Below are 20215 nucleotides of genomic sequence, written 5' to 3'. Positions count from 1 at the left end.
ATCACGCAGAGATTCACACGACTGCCCAACATGGCTGCCATTTTATCGTGTGAAGCTGCTCGCCAGCCACCCACCTACGACCACGTCACCCGAATCGTTCGTCGGGAGCTTAAAGCTGCCTGTCCAGCTCCCATTCAACAGCCTGTTTTTACAACAGAAGCTACTGACCCATCACAACCATCAGTAGCCTTAATTCAAGCTGTGGGAAGGCAGGAGTTCGCTAATCTTAGTCTTCCGTGAGCGTGTCCCGTGACTCACCCTGAAGTACGCCCATACCTCTCAGGTAACGCTCGCCGATCTCCATCATTGCCCTTCCGGAACCTTACGCATTGGTGAACCCCCTCACGACCAGCCTTTCTGCTTTTCCTATCATCAACCTGGACATATTTCTCGTTATTGCTGTCGCCGCTGGAGAAATGCCGGAGAATTACCTAATTTCCTGGTTTCTCAGATAGGTGACTTTAGCCTCTAGTCATCACGTGTTTCGTAAACTTGCTCCAACAGCTTGACTGATGAATGCATTGGAATGATTCCCTGCGAAATTGTAACTTGTAAAATAATCTCTCAGCGCAATAGTGGATATTGGTGCATGAAATATTTCTGGATATCGTGTGCCTCTTGAAAAGTTTGGCGATATTCAGGAACAACAACTCTACTTAATAATTTTGACAGAAAAAAAAAAAAAAACGGGTTGGTGCATGCGGTGAAGTAAGCTTTACAGGAGCAAACAGTGCTATGAAGGCTCATGAGAGGCGCATCTGTAGGTGTTCTACTGGTGGAATGAGGTCCACACAACTTTCCTCTGCACAACTTGAGAAGTGACACTCAGAAGTACCCCTTGCTCCATCCATTTCATCCCAAATACCTGTTAACGCAATCGCGAGGTAGTGCCTTCATGAGACAGGGGGACAGTGTTTTCCACTTTTTTTAGAACACACTCACGAGCTTTTTTCAGTAAACTACTGGCTTGTTTTTGATGAAGTTTGTTTCAAACTATTGCTTTGTAGTATATACGACTATACCACAGCCAGTTTGTTATCATCGCTACAAAATAAAGGTGAACCTACAAGGGTAGGCTTGTGCGAATATTTGAAGCATGGAATAATTCAGTATTCGACTTCGCTTCGATTCAAGTTTTAAAAAATTGAAAATTTCAAAAGATTCGCAATAAACGAATAAATGTGTACTAATCCGCATGCAACCACCTGTAAAGGTGGTTTCACTGCAGTGAAGTGCTGAGCCGTGAAAGCATTCATTAAAGAAAAATTCGCTCTGCCGCAAAGCCCCCTTCAAATTTAAAGTGGCTCTTCAACACTCTCCGAGCATGGTCAGAAAAAGCTGCCGATCGATTGTCGAGGCCGACTGCTTGTCCACGAGTACGTGCGCGATCGCACTGAAAGGCCGCGTGTCGGATGAAAAAATAAGAGAGGTTAGTTAGGTCATGATAAATATGCCCATTTTTCTTTATATGTCGTATATATTATTCCAATTCTGTTTGAATTTATTCCACCAATATCACTATTTGCTTCGAATTCACTTCGAACCTAATATTCAGTATACGCACAAGCCTATACAAAGGGTTATTTATTTATTTACAGATACTGCTAATCCCATTTGGGATTTTAGCAGGAAGGGCATTTCATAGAATGTGAACAATAAAAAGAAAGGAAAAAAAAAAAGACAAATCATTTGGGCTTTCAAGTTATAACACATACATACACGAGGGTAATACATGTTGAGGGCTAGGCACTTTTTAGCACAGGGTAATTGTTTGAAAAAGGAATGAACAGTAAAGACGTAACATAATTTGCATTGTACCTAGTGTGACAAGCATGACAAACAAGTCCCGCAGTATATAGAATAAAACAACAATCAATGTTCATACTCGTACCTATGACAACCTGACAACAACTACCTTCTTTGTTGATTTAACAAAAACACAAAATTCGTACAGAACACGAGTAATTCAGAGAGTCTGCAATGTAGACGGGTTATTCGTTGTCGCCTTGTAAATGCTCTTTTGCTGCCGCGGTAAAATTATCCAGTGAAGTACAGTGAAGTATAGAAGGTCTCAGCCGGTTCCATTCCCTTATTGCCAATGGGAAGAATGAATATTTAAATGAATCTGTGTGAAATGAGCACTCGTCAAGCATTTCAGAATGTGTGTGACGTGTCAGTCTTGTTTGTGCAATAGAAATGTATTTGGATGTATTAATTTTTATCTCTCCATGTATCAGTTGGTACATGAACCGTAGTCGTGCTAATTTGGTTCGGTTTTGAAGAGTTAGGATTCCAGCTTTTTTAATAAGTTCAGTGGGTGAGTCAGAAAATCGATACTTATTGTATATAAACCTAATTGCTTTCCTCTGAATTCCTTCTAACTTGTTAATTTTGGTGACAGAAAATGGGAACCAGACAATATTGGCGTATTCTAACACAGGTCTGACGAACGTTTTGTACGCAATTAGTTTTGTTTCTGCAGGAGCTGATCGAAGACGTCGTCTAAGGAATATCAAGCGCCGTAACGCAGCTGAGGTTACTATGGATATGTGGCAGTCCCACCTGAGATCCTGGGTTATTGTTAGGCCGAGGTATTTATGTTCGTAAACTCGTAGCAGGGGAATGTTAATAATGATGTAGGGGAAAGTAGACCTGTTTTTTTTCTAGTTATTGTCAGAAGAGCGGATTTTTTGGCGTTAATTGTCATTTGCCAATCATCGCACCATTTTGACACGGTTTCTAGGGCATTGTTTAGCGCTATATGATCTTCGTGGGAGTTAATTTCATTGTACAGTATGCAATCGTCGGCGAAAAGCTTTACGGTAACAGGAATATTCAGCGGTAAGTCATTAATAAATATAAGAAACAGCAAAGGTGCTAGGACGCTGCCTTGAGGTACTCCGGAAGTTACTGCTGCTATAGAGGAAGTTTCATTATTTATCTCGACGTACTGTGTCCTATCAGATAGGTAATTTTTAATCCAGCGAACAATCGAGCAATTTCCTATAGCTGCCTGAAGTTTCTTAATTAATTTTTTGTGTGAGACACGATCGAAAGCTTTTGAAAAGTCTAGTAGGATGAGGTCTACTTGTTTTTGGTTATCAATGCTCGAAGACAAGTCGTGTATCAGTTCAGCTAGCTGAGTTACTGTCGATAGCCCTCCACGAAAACCATGTTGAGAAGGTGACAAAAAGCGTTTTTGCTCGAGGTAAGTGGTCAAATGTTTAAGAATTATGTGTTCCAAAATTTTGCATACTGTGCATGTTAAAGATATTGGTCTGTAGTTTGATTCATCATTTGTGTTATCGCATTTAGGTATCGGGATTATTTTTGCCTTCTTCCATTCTTTTGGGACAGTACCTGTCAGGAGGGATTTGTTGAAGATGACATATAAATACTTTGCTATCCATTCGGCATATCTTCTTAGGAATTGGTTTGGAATCTTGTCAGGGCCAGGGCTTTTTTTTATGTCAAGACTTAGCAAGAGGTTGAGTACGCCTGCTTCAGTTACAGAGACTGGTTCGAGGTGATTTTCGTCACATGAGTCAATATGGGGTAGTTTACCATCATCGACAGTGAAAACAGATGTAAAGTACGTGTTTAAGGACTCTGCTGTTGTGCGGTTTGTTCCCGTGATCGGTTTGTCAGTACGTTTTTTAGGGTTAAGATAATCCCAGAATTTTTTTGGCGCGTTTAGAATAAAGCTCGATAGAACGTTTTTAAAATAGTGACATTTCGCCATCTTAATTTTAGATTTCATTTCAACTATGGCAGTGCAAAGTGAATTCCTAGAAGGATTAGGTTTATGCTTTAGCGATTTCCTAAGTCTTTTAACCCTGCGTTTGGCATGAATAACGTCTCGCGTTATCCATGGGTTATGCTTATTAGTTTTTTTTGTTTTTACTGGTACGTAATTGTGAAGGCAGTGTAGTACAATGTTTTTAAATAATTGCCACACTGTATCTATATCGGCGGAGGGATGACCCGAATCATTTACGAATGACTCTAATTGAAAGGAAAGATAATCAATTATAGTTGTATCGTCAGCGTTTGCGAAGTCCGCTAATGTGGTCCGTGATACTGAATCAGTTCTACTTCTTTGAATGAGGGAGGTACATAGAACTAGTTTGTGGTCTGATATACCGGTCATTATTTCAATTTTAGAGTCATGTGTTGGGAAATGGTCGCTTGTAAAAATCAGGTCAAGTATGTTTGATTTCGTTCCTTGAACACGTGTTGGCTCTTTCACGATCTGGCTGAGGTTAAAAGACAACATTAAATCAAAAAGTATTTCCGAGCGTGCGCATTGGAATCGTAATGTTTCCCAGTTAATAGTCGGGAGATTGAAATCCCCCAACAAGATAATCCTTGCACCAGCAACATGTCGTTGCATGTAGCCATGCAGGGCTTGCAAGCTATCTGTTCCGGAATTGGGGCTTAGATAAACACATCCTACAATAACGTTACGTGAACCAAACATCAGTTTACAGAATATTGCCTCTACATCGAAAGCTTCAGGCATAACAGTGTAAGGTATTTTTTTGTTAATAAGGATGGCCACGCCTCCTCCACGTGTTGCTCTATCTTTCCGTACGATAACATAGCCGGGCAGTGTAATTTCAAAATTCATGACGTCCTGTGTGAGCCATGTTTCGGTTATTGCTAAGAAGTCGAGTTTCATGCAAAGCAGTAACGATTCAACAGCCTCGGATTTATTTAGAATGCTTCGTGCGTTCACATTGGCGAAGACTATGGTTTGGCGGGTTGATTTGGGTGCCGAGGGCGTAGTGACGGTGCTTCGACTCGCTGCTTTTTTTTTTCAATTGAAGAAGCACTCGAGTTGTTACGTACAGCAACTTTGTCTTTTTTTGCCTCATCCCATTGGTACCAGACATTGTTTATTCGTAGTTTATCATAGACTAGTGAAACTTTGTCCCCTGATTCTTTGTTAGCCTTTGCACAGTTCTACAAGTTTCTTCTTATGTCTCTTACCCGCGCCGAGAAATCTTCGCTAACCGATAAGTCTGTTCCTTTTAACTTGTGGCAGTTTTTGAACACTCGCGTTTTGTCTCGAAAGTCGAGCAGCTTAAGAATTATGGGCCTAGTTTTATTTGTGGCTGGCTTCCCTAGTCTGTGTATTCGTTCAATACCGACACCATCAATTTCGAGCTTCTCTTTAAACACTGTTTCAGTAACAGTCTCTTAACAGTAACAGTAGGGTGGAATTATCCTCATTTTGGTTTTCAGGTATTCCGTATATTATTAAGTTGCACCTCCGTGAACGGTTTTCTAAATCGTCTACCTTCAGTTCGAGGGCAGACACAACTTCCTGTAAATGTGCAACTTGTTCAACACAGCTCGAAATTTTCGTGGCCAAAACATCAAGATTTTCTAGTTTTTCGTCAATTGAAGTCAATCTATCTTCTTTAATTTCCTTGATGTCACCAGCAATCAGTTCTAACTTTTGTAGCAGCTCGTCCGTTTTGGGTCCGGGGTTGGTTTCGACATTGCCAGCTAGCAATAGTAGAAGACTTATTGTGACTTATTATGAGACTTATTATGAGACTTATTATGAGACTTATTCCAGTTTTGAGGTTAGCATATTTACCAATAATTTCTTTTTAGTCGATCAAGTACTTTTTTTTATAGTTCTCTTATTTCCTGAGTTTCTTTTGTAGTTCTACTATCTTTGCTTATTTGGGACTCTAGAAGAAAAATAAAACATTCTGCAATGCTGATTAATTCATTGTTTTGTTTTAACGACATCACATGTTTCTGTGCTGTTATAACTGTAGTTCATCTCTCTGTATATGTATAAAAAACCAGCCTTTTTGGTTTGTTCTTCCACTCTTTCACGCGTTCAGCTGTTAAAGTAGTGTAGTCTTCAGTAGGTTGCCTTTGTTCTTGTGATTTTCACCGGCACATCTTTACCTTTTTTGTGGCGTGACGTCACATATCACCTGGGCATCCAGTACGGGCATCGCTGTGCGGCCTATCACGTGGTTCTCAACCTATATGTACATGTGTGTTCTGTAATAAACTTATCATTTGTTCTTGAAATTCTGTCGATTCCTCACGTTATAACACTGGCAACGAGAGTGGGACCCACGCCCCATTCTAGCACAGTACGAAGGCAGTATCGCGGATAACCAACAACTGACAGCCTCAGAGCAAAATCAACGGCGTTCCTGGCTCAAACTGATGGAACTCGGTGGCTGCGAACTTCGCCGAGGATTAACGTCTTCGCCCGAAGAGCAACTGACCAATAAGTACACTGCACCTTGTCTGAACGATGGCGCGACTAGGAAAGCTAGACGAGTTCGACAAGAAGGATCAAAATTTTGAATCTTTTTGGGAACTTTTTCGAGCATTTCGTCACCGCTAATCACATCAAAATGGAAAAGAAGCTCGCAGTATTCTTGAGTGTGATAGGATCGGGAACATATGAGGTGCTCAAGTTTGGTAGTACCCGCTGTTCCTGTAGACAAGACCTTTGAAGAGGTCACAGTGCTGTTGAAGAAGCACTATAGCCCACAGGGCTCGGTCATTGCCGAATGTTGCAAATTCAACAAGCGAACAAATTCAACAAGCGAGCAAATTCAACAAGAGGAACAGGAAAGCATGAGGACTTGATAGTTGCCTTTAAGCATTTAGCAAGGAAGTGTAACTTCGGCCAGTTCCTACAATATGCGCTGTGAGACCGAATAGTGGCAGGCATAAGACGCGAAGAAACGCAAGTTGCATTATTTGCGGAAGAAGATATAACCTTCGAGAAGGCATGCAAGATAACCCTGGATAGAGAGCAGGCCGCGCGACAGAGAGCATTACTGCATTTCGATGGCAAGGAAGCGGCGGTGCATGCCATAGCGATAAGACGCCCGGGAGGCGAAAAGAAAGGGAAGCTTTGGAGGTTCGAAGAAGATAAGCTGCCGCGCGAATGCAGAGATAGGCAATTACGCTGGGAGGATAAAATTATAAATTAAAACACCGAAAGGGAAAAAATTTTGAGGTGGCTGATGCTCTGTCTCAACTTCCACGGCCTATTGTAGCTGTCGACGAGCCTTCCGAATGTCTCTTGCTCTTTGACAGCATGCCCCTCAGTTCGGATATGGTGGCGAGAGCCACATTACACGATCCCACTCTATCTCGCGTGACGCACTTCATAATAAATGGGTGGCCCTCAGAGTGCTCCGAAGCATTTAGACCATTTCATTTGCGGTGCGACGAGCTATTATAGTAGAGCAAGACTGCATAACTCGGGGATCAAGAGTAATCATTCCATATAAGCTCCGGCCATAGGTCTTGCAGCTGTTGCACCAGGATCACTTGGGATCAAGCCGCATGAAAGCGTTAGCAAGAAGCTGTGTGGTGGCCTGGCCTCGACCTTTCTGTTGAGAACTATGTCCAACAATGTCGCGTGTGCCAGGCCGTCCAAAAAGCGGCTCCACCGGTTCCTTTGCAACCATGGAATTACTCCACGTAGCCTCCGCAACGCATGCACATGGACTATGTCGTAAAAGGTTCGCATGCATTCCTAGTCCTCGTCGATGCGTTCACTAAATGCATCGAGGTCTTACCTGTGTTGTCCACTACTGCTAACAAAACCATTGAAAAGCTATGTAGCGTGTTTACGACATATAGTCTGCCAGAGGTACTGGTGAGTGATTACGGACCCCAATTCATTTCAGAAGTGTTCGGGGCTTTTTTGAGACTGAACAGAGTAAGGCACGTCAAGACGCCACCGTACCACGCGGCTTCTAATGGAGCAGCCAAACATCTGGTTGACTACCAGACTAGCCCTGTCAAAGCATGTCTTATAGGACAAGGTTAGCGACCAGAAACACACATTATTGGAATGTTTGTACAGCTATCTAATGAGCTATAGGAACGCTCCCCACAGTACCACTGGTCTGACCCCGGCAGAACTATTTTTGAAAAGACGGCCAATAGTAAAGCTTTCGTTGCTAAAGCCAAATTTTGAGCCCTCGATGCATGAGCAGCAGCAACGTACCAAACTGCAAAACGACATGTCACGCGGGGTTTCTCAATGTTTTGCTGTGGGGGACGCAGTGTGCGTGAAGACAGTGCGAAGTGAGACGCTGTCGTGGGGCGATGTTGTCATGACACAGGTTGTTATTCCTGTAACCTATCTGGTAAAAGTATCGCAGGCGCTGCGATTTATGCATGCTGGCCACATCAGGGCCCGCTACGCAACTTCGTATTCCACAAGCGGTACGCAAGTGCAACCTTTTCAACCCTCGCAAAACGCCACCCCTCCGATGGTTCCCAGGCTGTGTGGGCCTGCGATCAAGTTGCCTCTCAGAAATCCACGCACGACAAAATCTGCCACGGTTCCCCTGCCGGCAACTACATCGCCCACGGCCGGAACTGCTGCCTCCGGCTCTTCGGACCATCCTGGCGCTCCAGGTGTGCCATCGGCAGCCGAACGTGCAACTCTGCGGCGTAGTGAACGTGTGCGACGTGACCCGGACAAATACCAGCCGAGCAACTTTCGGAAGTAATTCGTGGGGGAAGGAGTGTTGTGGCATGACGTCACATATCACCTGGGCATTCAGTACGGGCACCGCTGTGCTGCCTATCACGTGGTTCTCTGCCTATATATTCGAATGTGTTCTGTAATAAACTTATTATTTGTTCTTCGAATGCCATCGGTTCCTCACGTTATAATGACCTTCTAAACCAAAGTTTCCAGGTACATATTTTGTGTATCTATAAATTCTTTATGGCAAACAAAAAGAGCCCTGCCTGACACTTTTCTGAACCTTGAATAATCGCTATTATCAACATTTGTCTTAAATGACTTTTCCTGTACTGTGTGAGGGTTTGAGATCCTTATTTCTATTGGACTTGCCCCGGGCTTGCAGTAGTCAACTGAATGTGAAAGTTTGCTATAGTTGATGACGAAGAAAATGCAAAAGCTCCTTTTTTTTCCTAACCCTTTTTTTCCCCCCTGAACTTTCACAAGTTTTCATCAACAACCTAATGTTTACATTGGTGCCACAGCCTTTTATGAGCGCTTCTTGTTTTGTGGCCATCTCATGTGTACCTTGAGTGATGTGCACTGATGTTACCTCTGTATTCTTTTTACCACCTCATTCTCCTATCCACGTGTAAGCTAATAACCTGGGTATATTAGCCCCTGTACTCTGCCCATCTCTCTTTTCATGTGTACATTAAAAGGGCCCAGCAACACTTTTTCAAGTAGTCATGAAATGGATTCAGTAAAGGAGCTTACTGCGTCACAAATTCACCGCCGAAAAAATATTAAAATCCACCCGGTACGAGCGAGTTAGAAAGATTTGTCCCACGCTGCAATTACAGTAGACTCCTTTTAAACAAAACCTTAAGGGACCAAGAAAACGTGTTTCTTTTAAGAGGAGTTTTGTTTACAGAGAGATAAACAGGGGTATAATATTCATCTACGAAACTAAACATGTTAGTGGCAGTTGTTTCAAATAGCAATCTCATTTAAGAGAGTTTCATTTAATAGGAGTCTACTGTACATTCTCTCGTTTCTCGTCCCGGTGAGAGCGCTGGAAGCTAAGCAGAAAGGAATGGCACGGTGGAAAAAATATATCATTCCTGTCTCTTAGCCTTGAGAACTGTTTCTTTTTTTTTTCTTCGAACATACATATTTTTTTAGTGCGACCATGTGTGCACACGTGAACAGGTTGTGACTGCTCGCATCGCCTCTAGTAACTCCTGTGCGCGCCGTGCTCAAATCAACCAGTGGTGATACTTGGTCATGTGAAGCCGCAAATTTGAGTATGTAGCATCATTAGTAGTAAGAACATAAAGTGATATTTAGCTAACTTTGAGAATTTATTGTAAATTACCGACCATGGACTGCACTATAATACTTGACTTGTGTGTTTTCAATAGCCTCGACTGCTGATCAGCAGCATTTTCTGAAAAAGTGTAGCAGGGCTTCTTTAAAGGACCCCGATTAGCGAAAGTTCTGCTTGCAACTTCTTTTTTACAGTAATTTGTAGATTTGCATATGGCAATTATGAAATTGCTGAATAAAGGCTCTAATGCACTGTGTAATTAATGCTAGAATCATTAATTCAGAATTATTATTCATTTGTTGGAAAGGACTGCCTAAATACTTTAAAAGACTAGCGTCGCACAGCAGGGCAGCGCCTGAGGCTGTGTGTACTCAAGCTTTGGTGACACTGAATGTGCCGTCCCCAAATCAAGGGACCCGTGGGCGGTGAAGAATGAAACAACGTCAGTGTTTTTAGTGTGTCCCCCTCAGAAAAAAGAAAAGCATGCCTGATGTAAGAAGTCAAAACAAATTTGAAAGAAAATACATCATAATGCCCGACAACAGACCAAGAGGGGTGACAGGAATAGTCCTCACCAGGTGCCAGTCAGGGTATTGTGCGCGCTCCGCAAATGTTCTCTGACATCAACAGTACTCCCCTTACTCGAATGCCATGCGGGGCCTTTGTCTACGTTGAAACAGCGAATATGTCAATTATTGCTGATAAATTAGATGACCTCTCACCCTTACTTTAAAGCCAAATTAAAATATCTTATAAGCAATGCCTATCGTTAATAATTGGTCAGAAGTGCCCCCACGTGCAGGACTCCCAAACAGTACAAAGATCTGGAGTTTCCAAGTTTGATGTCGGGGGTCCTTTGCCTGCCACTAAAGAAGTTTGTTGGACAATAAGCATTATTATTGATTGAGGCCTGTACGTAGTATATGTTGGGAGCGCCTCACCCACTCTTTAAATCACGCCCTTGTCACCCAGGCTGGAGACTGCCTTTCAGGAGATCACGCAGGGCTACTACCTCAACGAGTGCAAGAGGGTCAAGGCTCACAAGGACTTTGCCAACAAGAACACCCACCAGGTGAGGGGGTAGTACTAAGCACTGCCACTTGAGAATGTACATTTTGTCTAAACTATCAAGCTGAATATGACAGATTATGCGGACAAGAAAGTGCGACCCTGGAGACCCATACATTTAGTTTCTATTTTTTGTCTGTGGGACTATTAGTAGAAAAGTGCTGTGTTGAGTGAGTTAGTAGCACTCTATGGTTAATAGTTATTTGTGTACAGCTTGCAAGAAATGCAAGTGGAGTTGTAGTTACAAGCACTTGCGTCTGTGCAACTCCCATCGCTTCTTTTTCCAGGTTGTGTGCGAATGACGGTTTATAATGAGCATCATCAATTTCAAAATAGTGGTCTTTGAAACATCGCAGTAGCCAGAGTGAAAGCATTTCACTCGCACTTAAGGGCACTCACATGGGGAGCGTAAACACTGCACACACCACCAGCAAGCTTCATAGGTGCACATACAAACCAGCAAGCTTAGTTTTATATGCTTGGTGCAGGGTAGGAAAGTTTAAATAGACAGAGCAGTAGAAGGTAAAGATAGCGCTAGTAGAGAAGGCCGTATGAAAAGGAAGTATTGAAATGGCAGAACAAAGTGCTGCTACATACATCATAAATGAAATCCCCCAATAGTTGGCAATGCCTTTTTGCGCTTCACGTTAGTACTCTGTGCTCTCATATTTTAACATGAAAGTTTACAATGTGTCTTTGCGAGCAAATTACCTTTTTTGTTATAGGGCCTGTGAACACTAGTCTTTTTTATGTTTCATGTGCGCTTTAGACATCTATAGTAGTTTTGTTGCAAAAATGATATTGTAGTCCCAACACTAAAGCTAGCAACTACATAAGCAGATAAAAGTGAAAAGAAAAAAAAGTGGCAAAAATTTGCAATGTAACAGAGATTAGGAATGCCATTAGGTTGCCTTCACCAGCACTTAGCTTATGTGTGCTGCTCGTGCTCTGGAACTGTGCCTTGCTTTATTGTCAGGCTCTAGCACTGGTGACAGCTCAAGCAAATGAACTTTCTTGCAGTAGGAAAAAAAGTGGAGGTTTTCTCTAACCTTCTTTTGAGCAAAGGCACCAACTTCCCATCTTCCTTAGTAAGCCTCGTACTCACTAGGTTTCTGCTCTTAAAGTGAGATGTTCTTTAAAGTGTGCTCGATCACACATTTTTTTTCTGCCTTGTCTCTCTCATACAGCAACTCCTCATCCGTCACCAGTTCAAGATTGCATTCCTGCACGAACTGAAACAGGATCCAGGTGTTGCTATTCGGTGAGACCTGAATTTGTTTTGGTAACCGCTTTGGAAGGAAATAGACAAAATTATGGTGAAAGCAACCATGGGAACACCTTGGTGAAAATTGGCGTCCTTTGTATAAAGCCTCAAGTGTAATGTTTTTTTAGCCCCATTATGCTGTATGCAGTTGGTGTGCAAGAAACCGTGCGAGTTTAAGTTATGAAGGATTATGACTTAAAGGTTGTTGGTTGTGTTAGGAGGGGCCATTGGGTGTGTCTCCTCCATGTCAGCTTGCACATTGCCTGTACTAGGTCTCTGCATGGCTGAATGCTGGGGCAGCTTGCTGGAATCTTCAGTGGGGCCAACGGATGGATGAGTCAACATGGCTTGAGGCTCTGTTTGTGCTTGTCTTGCTGCAGTACATCTAATGCGGGACATCTATCATCAACAGTCACATTATGAGGCTGTTCTGGGGGTGTGTTAAGGCAAAGGACTGCGTGATGCACTCCTATGTATGTCTGTGCTGCTCATCAGTCAAGCTTTGTCACAGCGAGCATTTGTGTCAGGCCTAAAGCACCATGCTCATAAAATTAATATGGAACTGAATATTTTCTGCAAATGTTGCTGAAATGTGCTTTGTAGTTGCGTGCACATAGTTTCTGTTAAGTAAAAGTGCCTTTGAGTGCTAAATTCACAGACTCTGTTTACATTGTGACATTAAGCTAGGTTGACTGATTACTTGCCTCCTGCGAAATGAAACAAAAAAGTGTAGGCAAACTTACTGCAGACTTTTGCAAATCAGAGGCCCTTTCAATCTTGTTTTAAAGCCCTCATTCCAGACGGGCCCAGTTTGCAACTGCGATATTGAGAATAGTTATCAGGATTCTAAAGTTTGCATCTTGATGTTCTGTGCAGTCATTACAAGCAGGCTTACGTTGACCTGCTGGAGCTGAAGACCTCAGATGCCAACATCCTCGAGGTCAAAACTGTTGCAGGCATCCTCAACTACAAGGTGAGTTCTCATCTTCTAGTGGCATCATGAATGGCACGAACAACTTTTGGGTCCACAGAAGATACCTAAATAGTTGATGTTCAGAATAATGCATCATATTTTCTCATGAGGTTATCTGCAAAAGCAACAAAAACTCATTCAATGTGCCCACTTCAAGGAAGGGGGGTGTAGTGTTATCAACAACAGATGTGTCGCTACGTGCACAAATTATTTCGAGGCCTTGGTTAGTGCGACCAGCATAAATTTTATGCTGAGAACTTCTTCACTGGATAGCATGCTGCTTTTAATATTTTGTTTCCAGTGGATTGTTAAGCTCAGGTCTTTTGCGATGCATGTCAGTCCTGGAAGTGAAGTGCAATAAATAGGATGGGCTTGTCCCATTTACTTTGCCCATCCTGTTTCTCCCGCTTATCTGTCTTGTTTATTGTGCTTCGCCACTACCAAGTATGTATCCCCAAATGAGCCAAATTTCTACTTTTCTGGTGTCAGCTATACAAACATCAGTTGTAAAAAATGGGGGAGCTCACTTTGACTCGCTCATGAAATATATCTTGCGCTTTGGACTCACTCGGACTCAGACTCGGCAAGATTTTCCTGAGCTGGACTCACTCACATTCACAATCATGCAAATTTTCTTCAACTAGACTCATTCAGACTGCAACTCGCCAAAATATTACATGTCTGGATGCACTCAAGCTCAGACTCGCGGCTTTATTAGTGTCCGAGGGCAGTCTGAGGGAGTCAGCTCATGACTGAGTTCGCCGACCTATGCTTACAAGCCATGTTCACAGGCAAAAACGGTTGTCGCTCACCTTATCTTGTGTCTCTTGCAGCTGTGCCAGCTGGCGTTCATGCAGAACATTCCCCTGGATGCCATCCACCAGTTTCGGCGACACGTGGACATCTTCAAGGACCGCATCGGAAACCCCCGGCTTGCCTTCGAACACAGTGCCTGGCTGTCCAAGCAGTGCGTGCACCCACCTGCATTTCTTTCGCTTTTGCATGATAGCTTAGCGTTTGAAGGGCAGCATTCATTTTTCATTTGAGAACGTGGCTTTTGTGTGGGAGCCAGAATGGCTTGCTTTTACATGTACAGTTAAACCTAGATATAATGAAATTAATAAATTCCCAGAAAATTAGTTTTAAATGTTGTTATATGCAAGTTCTGTACGAAAATTCGAAAAGTACACACGCAAATTAAACAAAAGGGGGACTGAAGCAGAGCTAACCCAAAACACTTATTTTATTCTGCAGCTGTACCAGGCACTCTTTATTGGATACATTCGCTACAGTGCTCCTGTTCTCTCCCTTGCTCGCACATCGGCTGTACGTACACTCGAGGGAGCTCAGGCGCGTGCCCTAAGAATTTGCCTAGGAGTACCTCAATGCACTTCTACATGGGGCACCATTGCAGAAGCACGTGCTTGTCCAGCTTGTGTTTATCTTCAACACGAACCACTACAAGTACCGTATTTACTCGATTCTACCGCGCCCTCGATTGTAACGCGCACCCGATTTCCACCGCGAAAAAAAAAAAAAAACGTAAGACATCGATTGCAACGCGCACCCATTTTTCTCGCTGGCCTGCACGATCACACCACTCGAAAAAAAAAAAAAAACGACTTCTTTCGGGAGCGTCTTCCATTTAAATATGAGGTACGGGCGAAGCTTGTGCCCATCTGACGTGTAACAGAGCATTGCCGTCACTGTAGTTTTACCGTGGACCGATGTCAGCACGCGAACTTGCTTCGCCCCCTTCTTCTCGACGGTTGTGGTGCCAGGCATGTCGAAGTAAAGAGGCGTCTGATCGGCATTCCCGATTTGCCCAAGCAGGTAGCCATTGTTGCGCCGCAAGTTTAGAACGAACCTCTGAAAACTGTGAAGCTTTTCATCGTACTCCTCCGCAAAACTTTTCGCATATGCATGTACCCCTTCGGAGGGAAAAGCCTTTCCTCTTCATAAAGTTAGTTAGCCAGCACCTGCTCGCTTTAAACTGGCTCCGCATTAGACCTTTTTCTAAGACCAATTGCATAGCCCGCACTTGGAGCAGTTCTGTCGTCACGGGCCGCTGTGCCGCTCGCTGCTCAAGCACATACTCGCCAAGCAGCTCTTTAATTTGCGGAAACCGACCCTGCTGTGGTCCACTGAAGCCTTTGCGTGAAGCTTTGCTGTCGACAATCTTCTGCTTTTGTTTCCGCCGGTCCCGCACGCACGTTTCGGGAACTCCGAACGACCGCGATGCGGCCCGATTTCCGTCCGTTTCTGCACACGCGATGACTTTTCTTTTAAAAGCGGCATCGTGGTGCACTCGATTTTTGGAGTCGGCCCTTCCACGCCGTCGATGCTAATGCACTACTAGATGAACTCCTCAGCATACGTACGAAGTGCCGCACATGGGAAACACATAGGCAGAAATGGCAGACGCGCCATGCCGACGCACATAGGGGGCGGCCATTTTGAATTTGCCGATGGCAATAGATTGACCGCAATTTTTTTGTTCGTACTCGATTCTAACGCGCATGCGATTTATGAACTGGCTTAACCGGAAAAAAGGTGCGCGTTAGATTCGAGTAATTACGGTACATCTGAGGCTACTGACAAGGCATCGAGACCATCCACTGGCAGGCACTTTTAACACATGACCCAATGCTGCATACTCAGAAGCTGTTATGTCGCACCGAGATCTGCTGCCTTCGAATTATGCACCACTTGTTATCTCCGACATACCCCTCTGGACGATTCCTAAGCCGATCGTGCGACTTTCGATCCCAGGAATAACAAAAAAGTTGAAAATACCAGCTGCTTGTCTTAAGCATTTCACTTTGTCGTATATTAACTATATGTATGGATATACATTACACATTTATGCAGATGGCTCTGTCACGCAGACCTCCTCAGCAGCTGTTTTCACTGTGCCTCAAATGGGAATCACTCAACGCTTCAAAATAGCACACCGGACATCATCTACTGCCACTGAGCGGACCGCCATCCGACAAGCTGTGTGCTACATCTTACAGCAGAGTCCGGCGAAATGGACATTATTTTGCGACTCCAAGCCAGCCCTTCAGCTAATTAGAAACTACATGAAACAGGACACTGCATACAGTTTTGTGGTGTGTGACATAATGAATATGTTGAATGAGGCATTTCAATCCGGACATACTGTTGCGTTGCAATGGATTCTCAGTCATCGTGGCATAGCTGGGAATGAACAAGCTGATGCAGAAGCGAAAATGGCACACACTAGGGGCGAAGTGATATTGATTCACTTTTCCCGATACGACATCAACACCTTGCTGTATAAAGGTATGAAGACTTCTATGCAAGCACTATGGAATGATCTGGATTATCGCCACAAACGCATTTACAGGCTTTACTCTTGTCGTGTTTTTCGCCTTCCGTTCCAACTAAGGAGAGACCGAGAAACTCTACTACATAGACTGTGGCTGGGTGTTGCATACACGCGACGATACTTATGCATGATTGGACAATAGCAAAATTCTAACTGCAACTTGTGTAACACGCCAGAAACTATAATCACATCCTGTGTGTGTGCCCTTTATACGTAGTTGAAAGACAATCTCTTAAGTGCCTCACAGATGACCTAGACTGCCGACCCTTTACGGAAGAGAAACTTTTGGGTGCTTGGGAACGTGTGGATCACGCTCAACGCAGTTTAAAGGGCCTGCTCGCATTTCTAAGCAAGACAGGTTTAGATTCCCATGTTTAGAGACTCTAATAATGTAGAGACCTTTGTGCGTGTACTACACCGAACGAGACATTGTGTGCAGTGACTGATTGTGCTATATCACAATCACCTCTCATCATACTCTCCTCTTTCTTTCCCTTTTCCCCTTACCCCCGTGTGTAGTAGCAGGCCAGAAACTCGCTTTCAAGGCCGACCTCTCCTTCTTCTTCTCATTAAACACCTTCTTCTTCTTCTTCTTACAATAAGAAACTGAGTTATTATTGCGATAGGAATTAAATGGACACTCTTGGCAGGTTTTTGCCATCGCTGCCATGTTCCGTAACAAATCCAAACTGATCGCATGCCCCCACACATTGTAACTTTCACGAGCAGGTAGAAGCAGTCAAGCGCTGCTGAAGCAGAAATCAAATGAGTTGGCGAATCGCTATCGCCTGGAAAGTGCATAAAATAACATCTCCCGCGTGTTAGAAGTGCTGTCAAATGCTCAAACAGAAAGTAAACCACTTGTCTTGAATGAGCATGAAACAACGCGGGGGATCTCTCGAGTAGCAACAATGAACTTGGATTTTAAGGGCAGTCGCCATCGCTGGCACACTTGCTATCTCAGTGAGTATCAGTGTGGTTTCAACACGAAGGGGCTGTGTGAAACGAGCATTTCTCCCTGAAGCGGCCATATTTGCTCACACCAGCATTCCGTGATATCGCATCTAAAAGAGTAAGGCGCCAGCCTTACTTCTTATAATATTACAGTTTTTTACTATTGCATTCATTACATTGCATTCAACACGCCATCGTGTTGCTAAAACTAATCGGCTAATCGCAAAAGCTACCAGCCTGCGAACTTGTGATGCAGCGCAAGGCGGAAGTGCGAGTTGACCTCCGAAGATTTGTCACCACTGTGGTGTCAGAGAGTTTTCATCGGCGCCTAATCTGACATCCCCTCGGTGGTGACAACACAGTTGTCCGAAATTAAGAAAAGAAAAGTGACAGTTTCGCCGCAAGGGTGAAGCTATAGGGAGGTTTAAAATAACGTTCATAAGATATCAGCAATAATCTGTTGCAATTCTTGAGTAGCGCAGCGTCACTTTCAGCCGAGCAGCGGCGCAGCGCTCAACTCTGTCAAGTGAAAGGTGAAAGTCGAGCCGAGGGGCGTTTGTGAATACAGGGGTTAGAATAGCGCTTGCCTCCCTAGGGAAAAATCTAGGGACTTTAGCCCCTTCCTGCAAACCCAAATGCACGGAAGCTACACATAGCCTCATTACACAACAAAGCCAAATGCACAAACCCAACCCTGCAAATCCAAACAAACGCTCTCTGCAAACCCATATGCATGGAAGCTACACTATGTGTAGGCTACACATAGTGTACACATAGCCTCGCACACGTTGCACCCCATTTCAGGTTTTCTGTGGGAAAACCGCAAGCGCGAACGGCGGCTATCATTAGGACGCATGCACAGTAGCAGCGACCGAAACGCAAGGGCTTATGGTGCACTATTCGAAACCTCCCTAACGAATGGGATAGCAACAACTTGAAATGTAACGCTGAGAACGGCAAGCAGATCGAAACATGCAGCGCGCTGCTCACGCACAAATGACGCACAAAAACAACAAACACAGAGCAAGACCAAACTAACGTTTACCATTCGTCACTTAACGTGATTTTGAAAAAACAAAAATTAAAAAATAAAGCGAGGCACAAAATGCAATCACAGGTACCGATATGAGTGCGAACTAACAAGTGCCCCAGTTGTTGTTACTTCACTGTGTTTGAAAAACACTCTCTTTTCACGAACGGCGCCTGTCTAGTGAGTGGAGCGATCCTTGTGCGCCTGGCAACTAAATGCAATCATTTCATTCAAAGTCTCGAAGGTGTGCTATTCTCCCAACCAAAGGTTAAGCGCACACGCACAAGCATCTACTACCCCCCCCCCCCCCCCCCCCATATTCGGGACAAAGTACACATGGCAGATAAAGGCGCGTCGGCGCAACATGACGAGCTGAGCGCAGACGGCTTTTTAATATGCGAATGCATTTCTTATTTGCTCCAATGCCTCCTTTATTTTATTGCCAGTGCGAATGCGCGCTTCACGACGGGAGCCGTTGGTGTGCCTTAATTCAGGGTTTGGTTGTGGTGCAGCGCTATATGAGGGGTCGCGCTGCATGTGTCACACGTACATCTGAGCGTTTTCCCCCGAAGATGGGATAGACGTGTTTCCCACACCAGAGCGAGAGGTACTGGGATCGATACCCAGCACCTCCACCAGTGTGACGACGCGAGATTGACGAGCACACAAAGCGCCTCAAACAAATATGACTTATCCATCGCAGGAAACACTGCAACGACTTCTTCCTCTTTTTCACTCGGCCAAGGACACTCGTGCTGCTTCGTTGTCCTCACCACTGGCACATACGCGCGGCAATATCATACGTCTGTCTGATTCGCTCCTTCATGCTGCTTATTTCTGGCTCGAGACAATGCCGCCCCGTGTCACAGAGCAGCGCATGCAGAAGCATTGCAGTGACGCTTCCCCATTAGTTGCCCGCATAGCGCCACCAACGGTGACACGCTATCTCAAACCACCGTATATTTCACAGAGCCAGCTTGACTGCCATATTGTGAATACGAGAAATCCAAAATGCCGCCCCTGGACCTGTACACAACTGAACAAAAGATTACTTCGGATGATTTCCGTGGTGAGGCACTGTATGACAAGCTACTCTCTCCCATGACCGCAGAGCACAGCCGAAGGCTAGGGGAGAGGCTGGTGAACAGCTGGATCGGGGGCATCTGGCCTGCATTGATAAAATAGAGGAGGCATTGGCTGACGAACTAGTGACGTTGAGGTCGTTAGTTCATCATCTGGCGTTGCAGTTAGGTCGTGGCGTCGGGTCCCGGCTGCGTTGGATTGTTCCGCTGCATCCATGTTGGGTCGTTTAGTCATCATCAGTACATGGGGTTTCGTCGTCAGGGCTTTGCTTGGTTCGGGTGGTGTTCAGAGAGTACCGTCACGGCGGCGGTGGTGGAGGACCTTCGGTAGTTCGTTGCACAGCAACCGTACCTCCAGCGATTGCTGCCTTTAGTTTCCTGGATAAGGGCTAGGAGACCGGCCTCGGGTTGGGCCAGTGTAGGGCCGGTGGTGAGGCGACGTGTAGCGGCCAGGTGACGGCGAATGGGAAGTTCCTCGGGGTGTCTACAGCGCTGCTGCGAGGTAGTCAGCGATGTCGCCGAGTTCTTCCCCCCGCTGTGGATGCGGGGCATCTACGGCGAAACCACGCAGTCCCATCTGACGGTACTGGCAGTGGCGGTAGGTGTGACCTGCTTTTCACAGTGGTAGCAGAGAGGTCGGTGGTCGGGGGCACGCCATACGTCGGTCTTCCTCGAAGCGTTGC

The 20215-nt window shown here is 44.6% G+C and overlaps 1 protein-coding gene across 1 annotated transcript in view; it reads left to right on the top strand.

The window, feature by feature from the left end:
- LOC119169445 (trafficking protein particle complex subunit 11 gry) overlaps positions 1-20215 on the top strand; it is a 153520-nt gene that overhangs the window by 30394 nt on the left and 102911 nt on the right. Inside the window, exons 5-8 of the mRNA XM_037420514.2 lie at positions 10782-10881; positions 12065-12138; positions 13018-13114; positions 13948-14081. Of these exons, the coding sequence (XP_037276411.2) occupies positions 10782-10881; positions 12065-12138; positions 13018-13114; positions 13948-14081 (405 nt within the window). The remainder of the gene's footprint in view (positions 1-10781; positions 10882-12064; positions 12139-13017; positions 13115-13947; positions 14082-20215) is intronic.

The sequence above is a fragment of the Rhipicephalus microplus genome, unplaced genomic scaffold (assembly GCF_043290135.1).
Source record: "Rhipicephalus microplus isolate Deutch F79 unplaced genomic scaffold, USDA_Rmic scaffold_23, whole genome shotgun sequence".
NCBI classification, from domain to species: Eukaryota; Metazoa; Arthropoda; class Arachnida; order Ixodida; family Ixodidae; genus Rhipicephalus; species Rhipicephalus microplus.
This window is presented reverse-complemented; position numbering and strand designations above follow the sequence as displayed.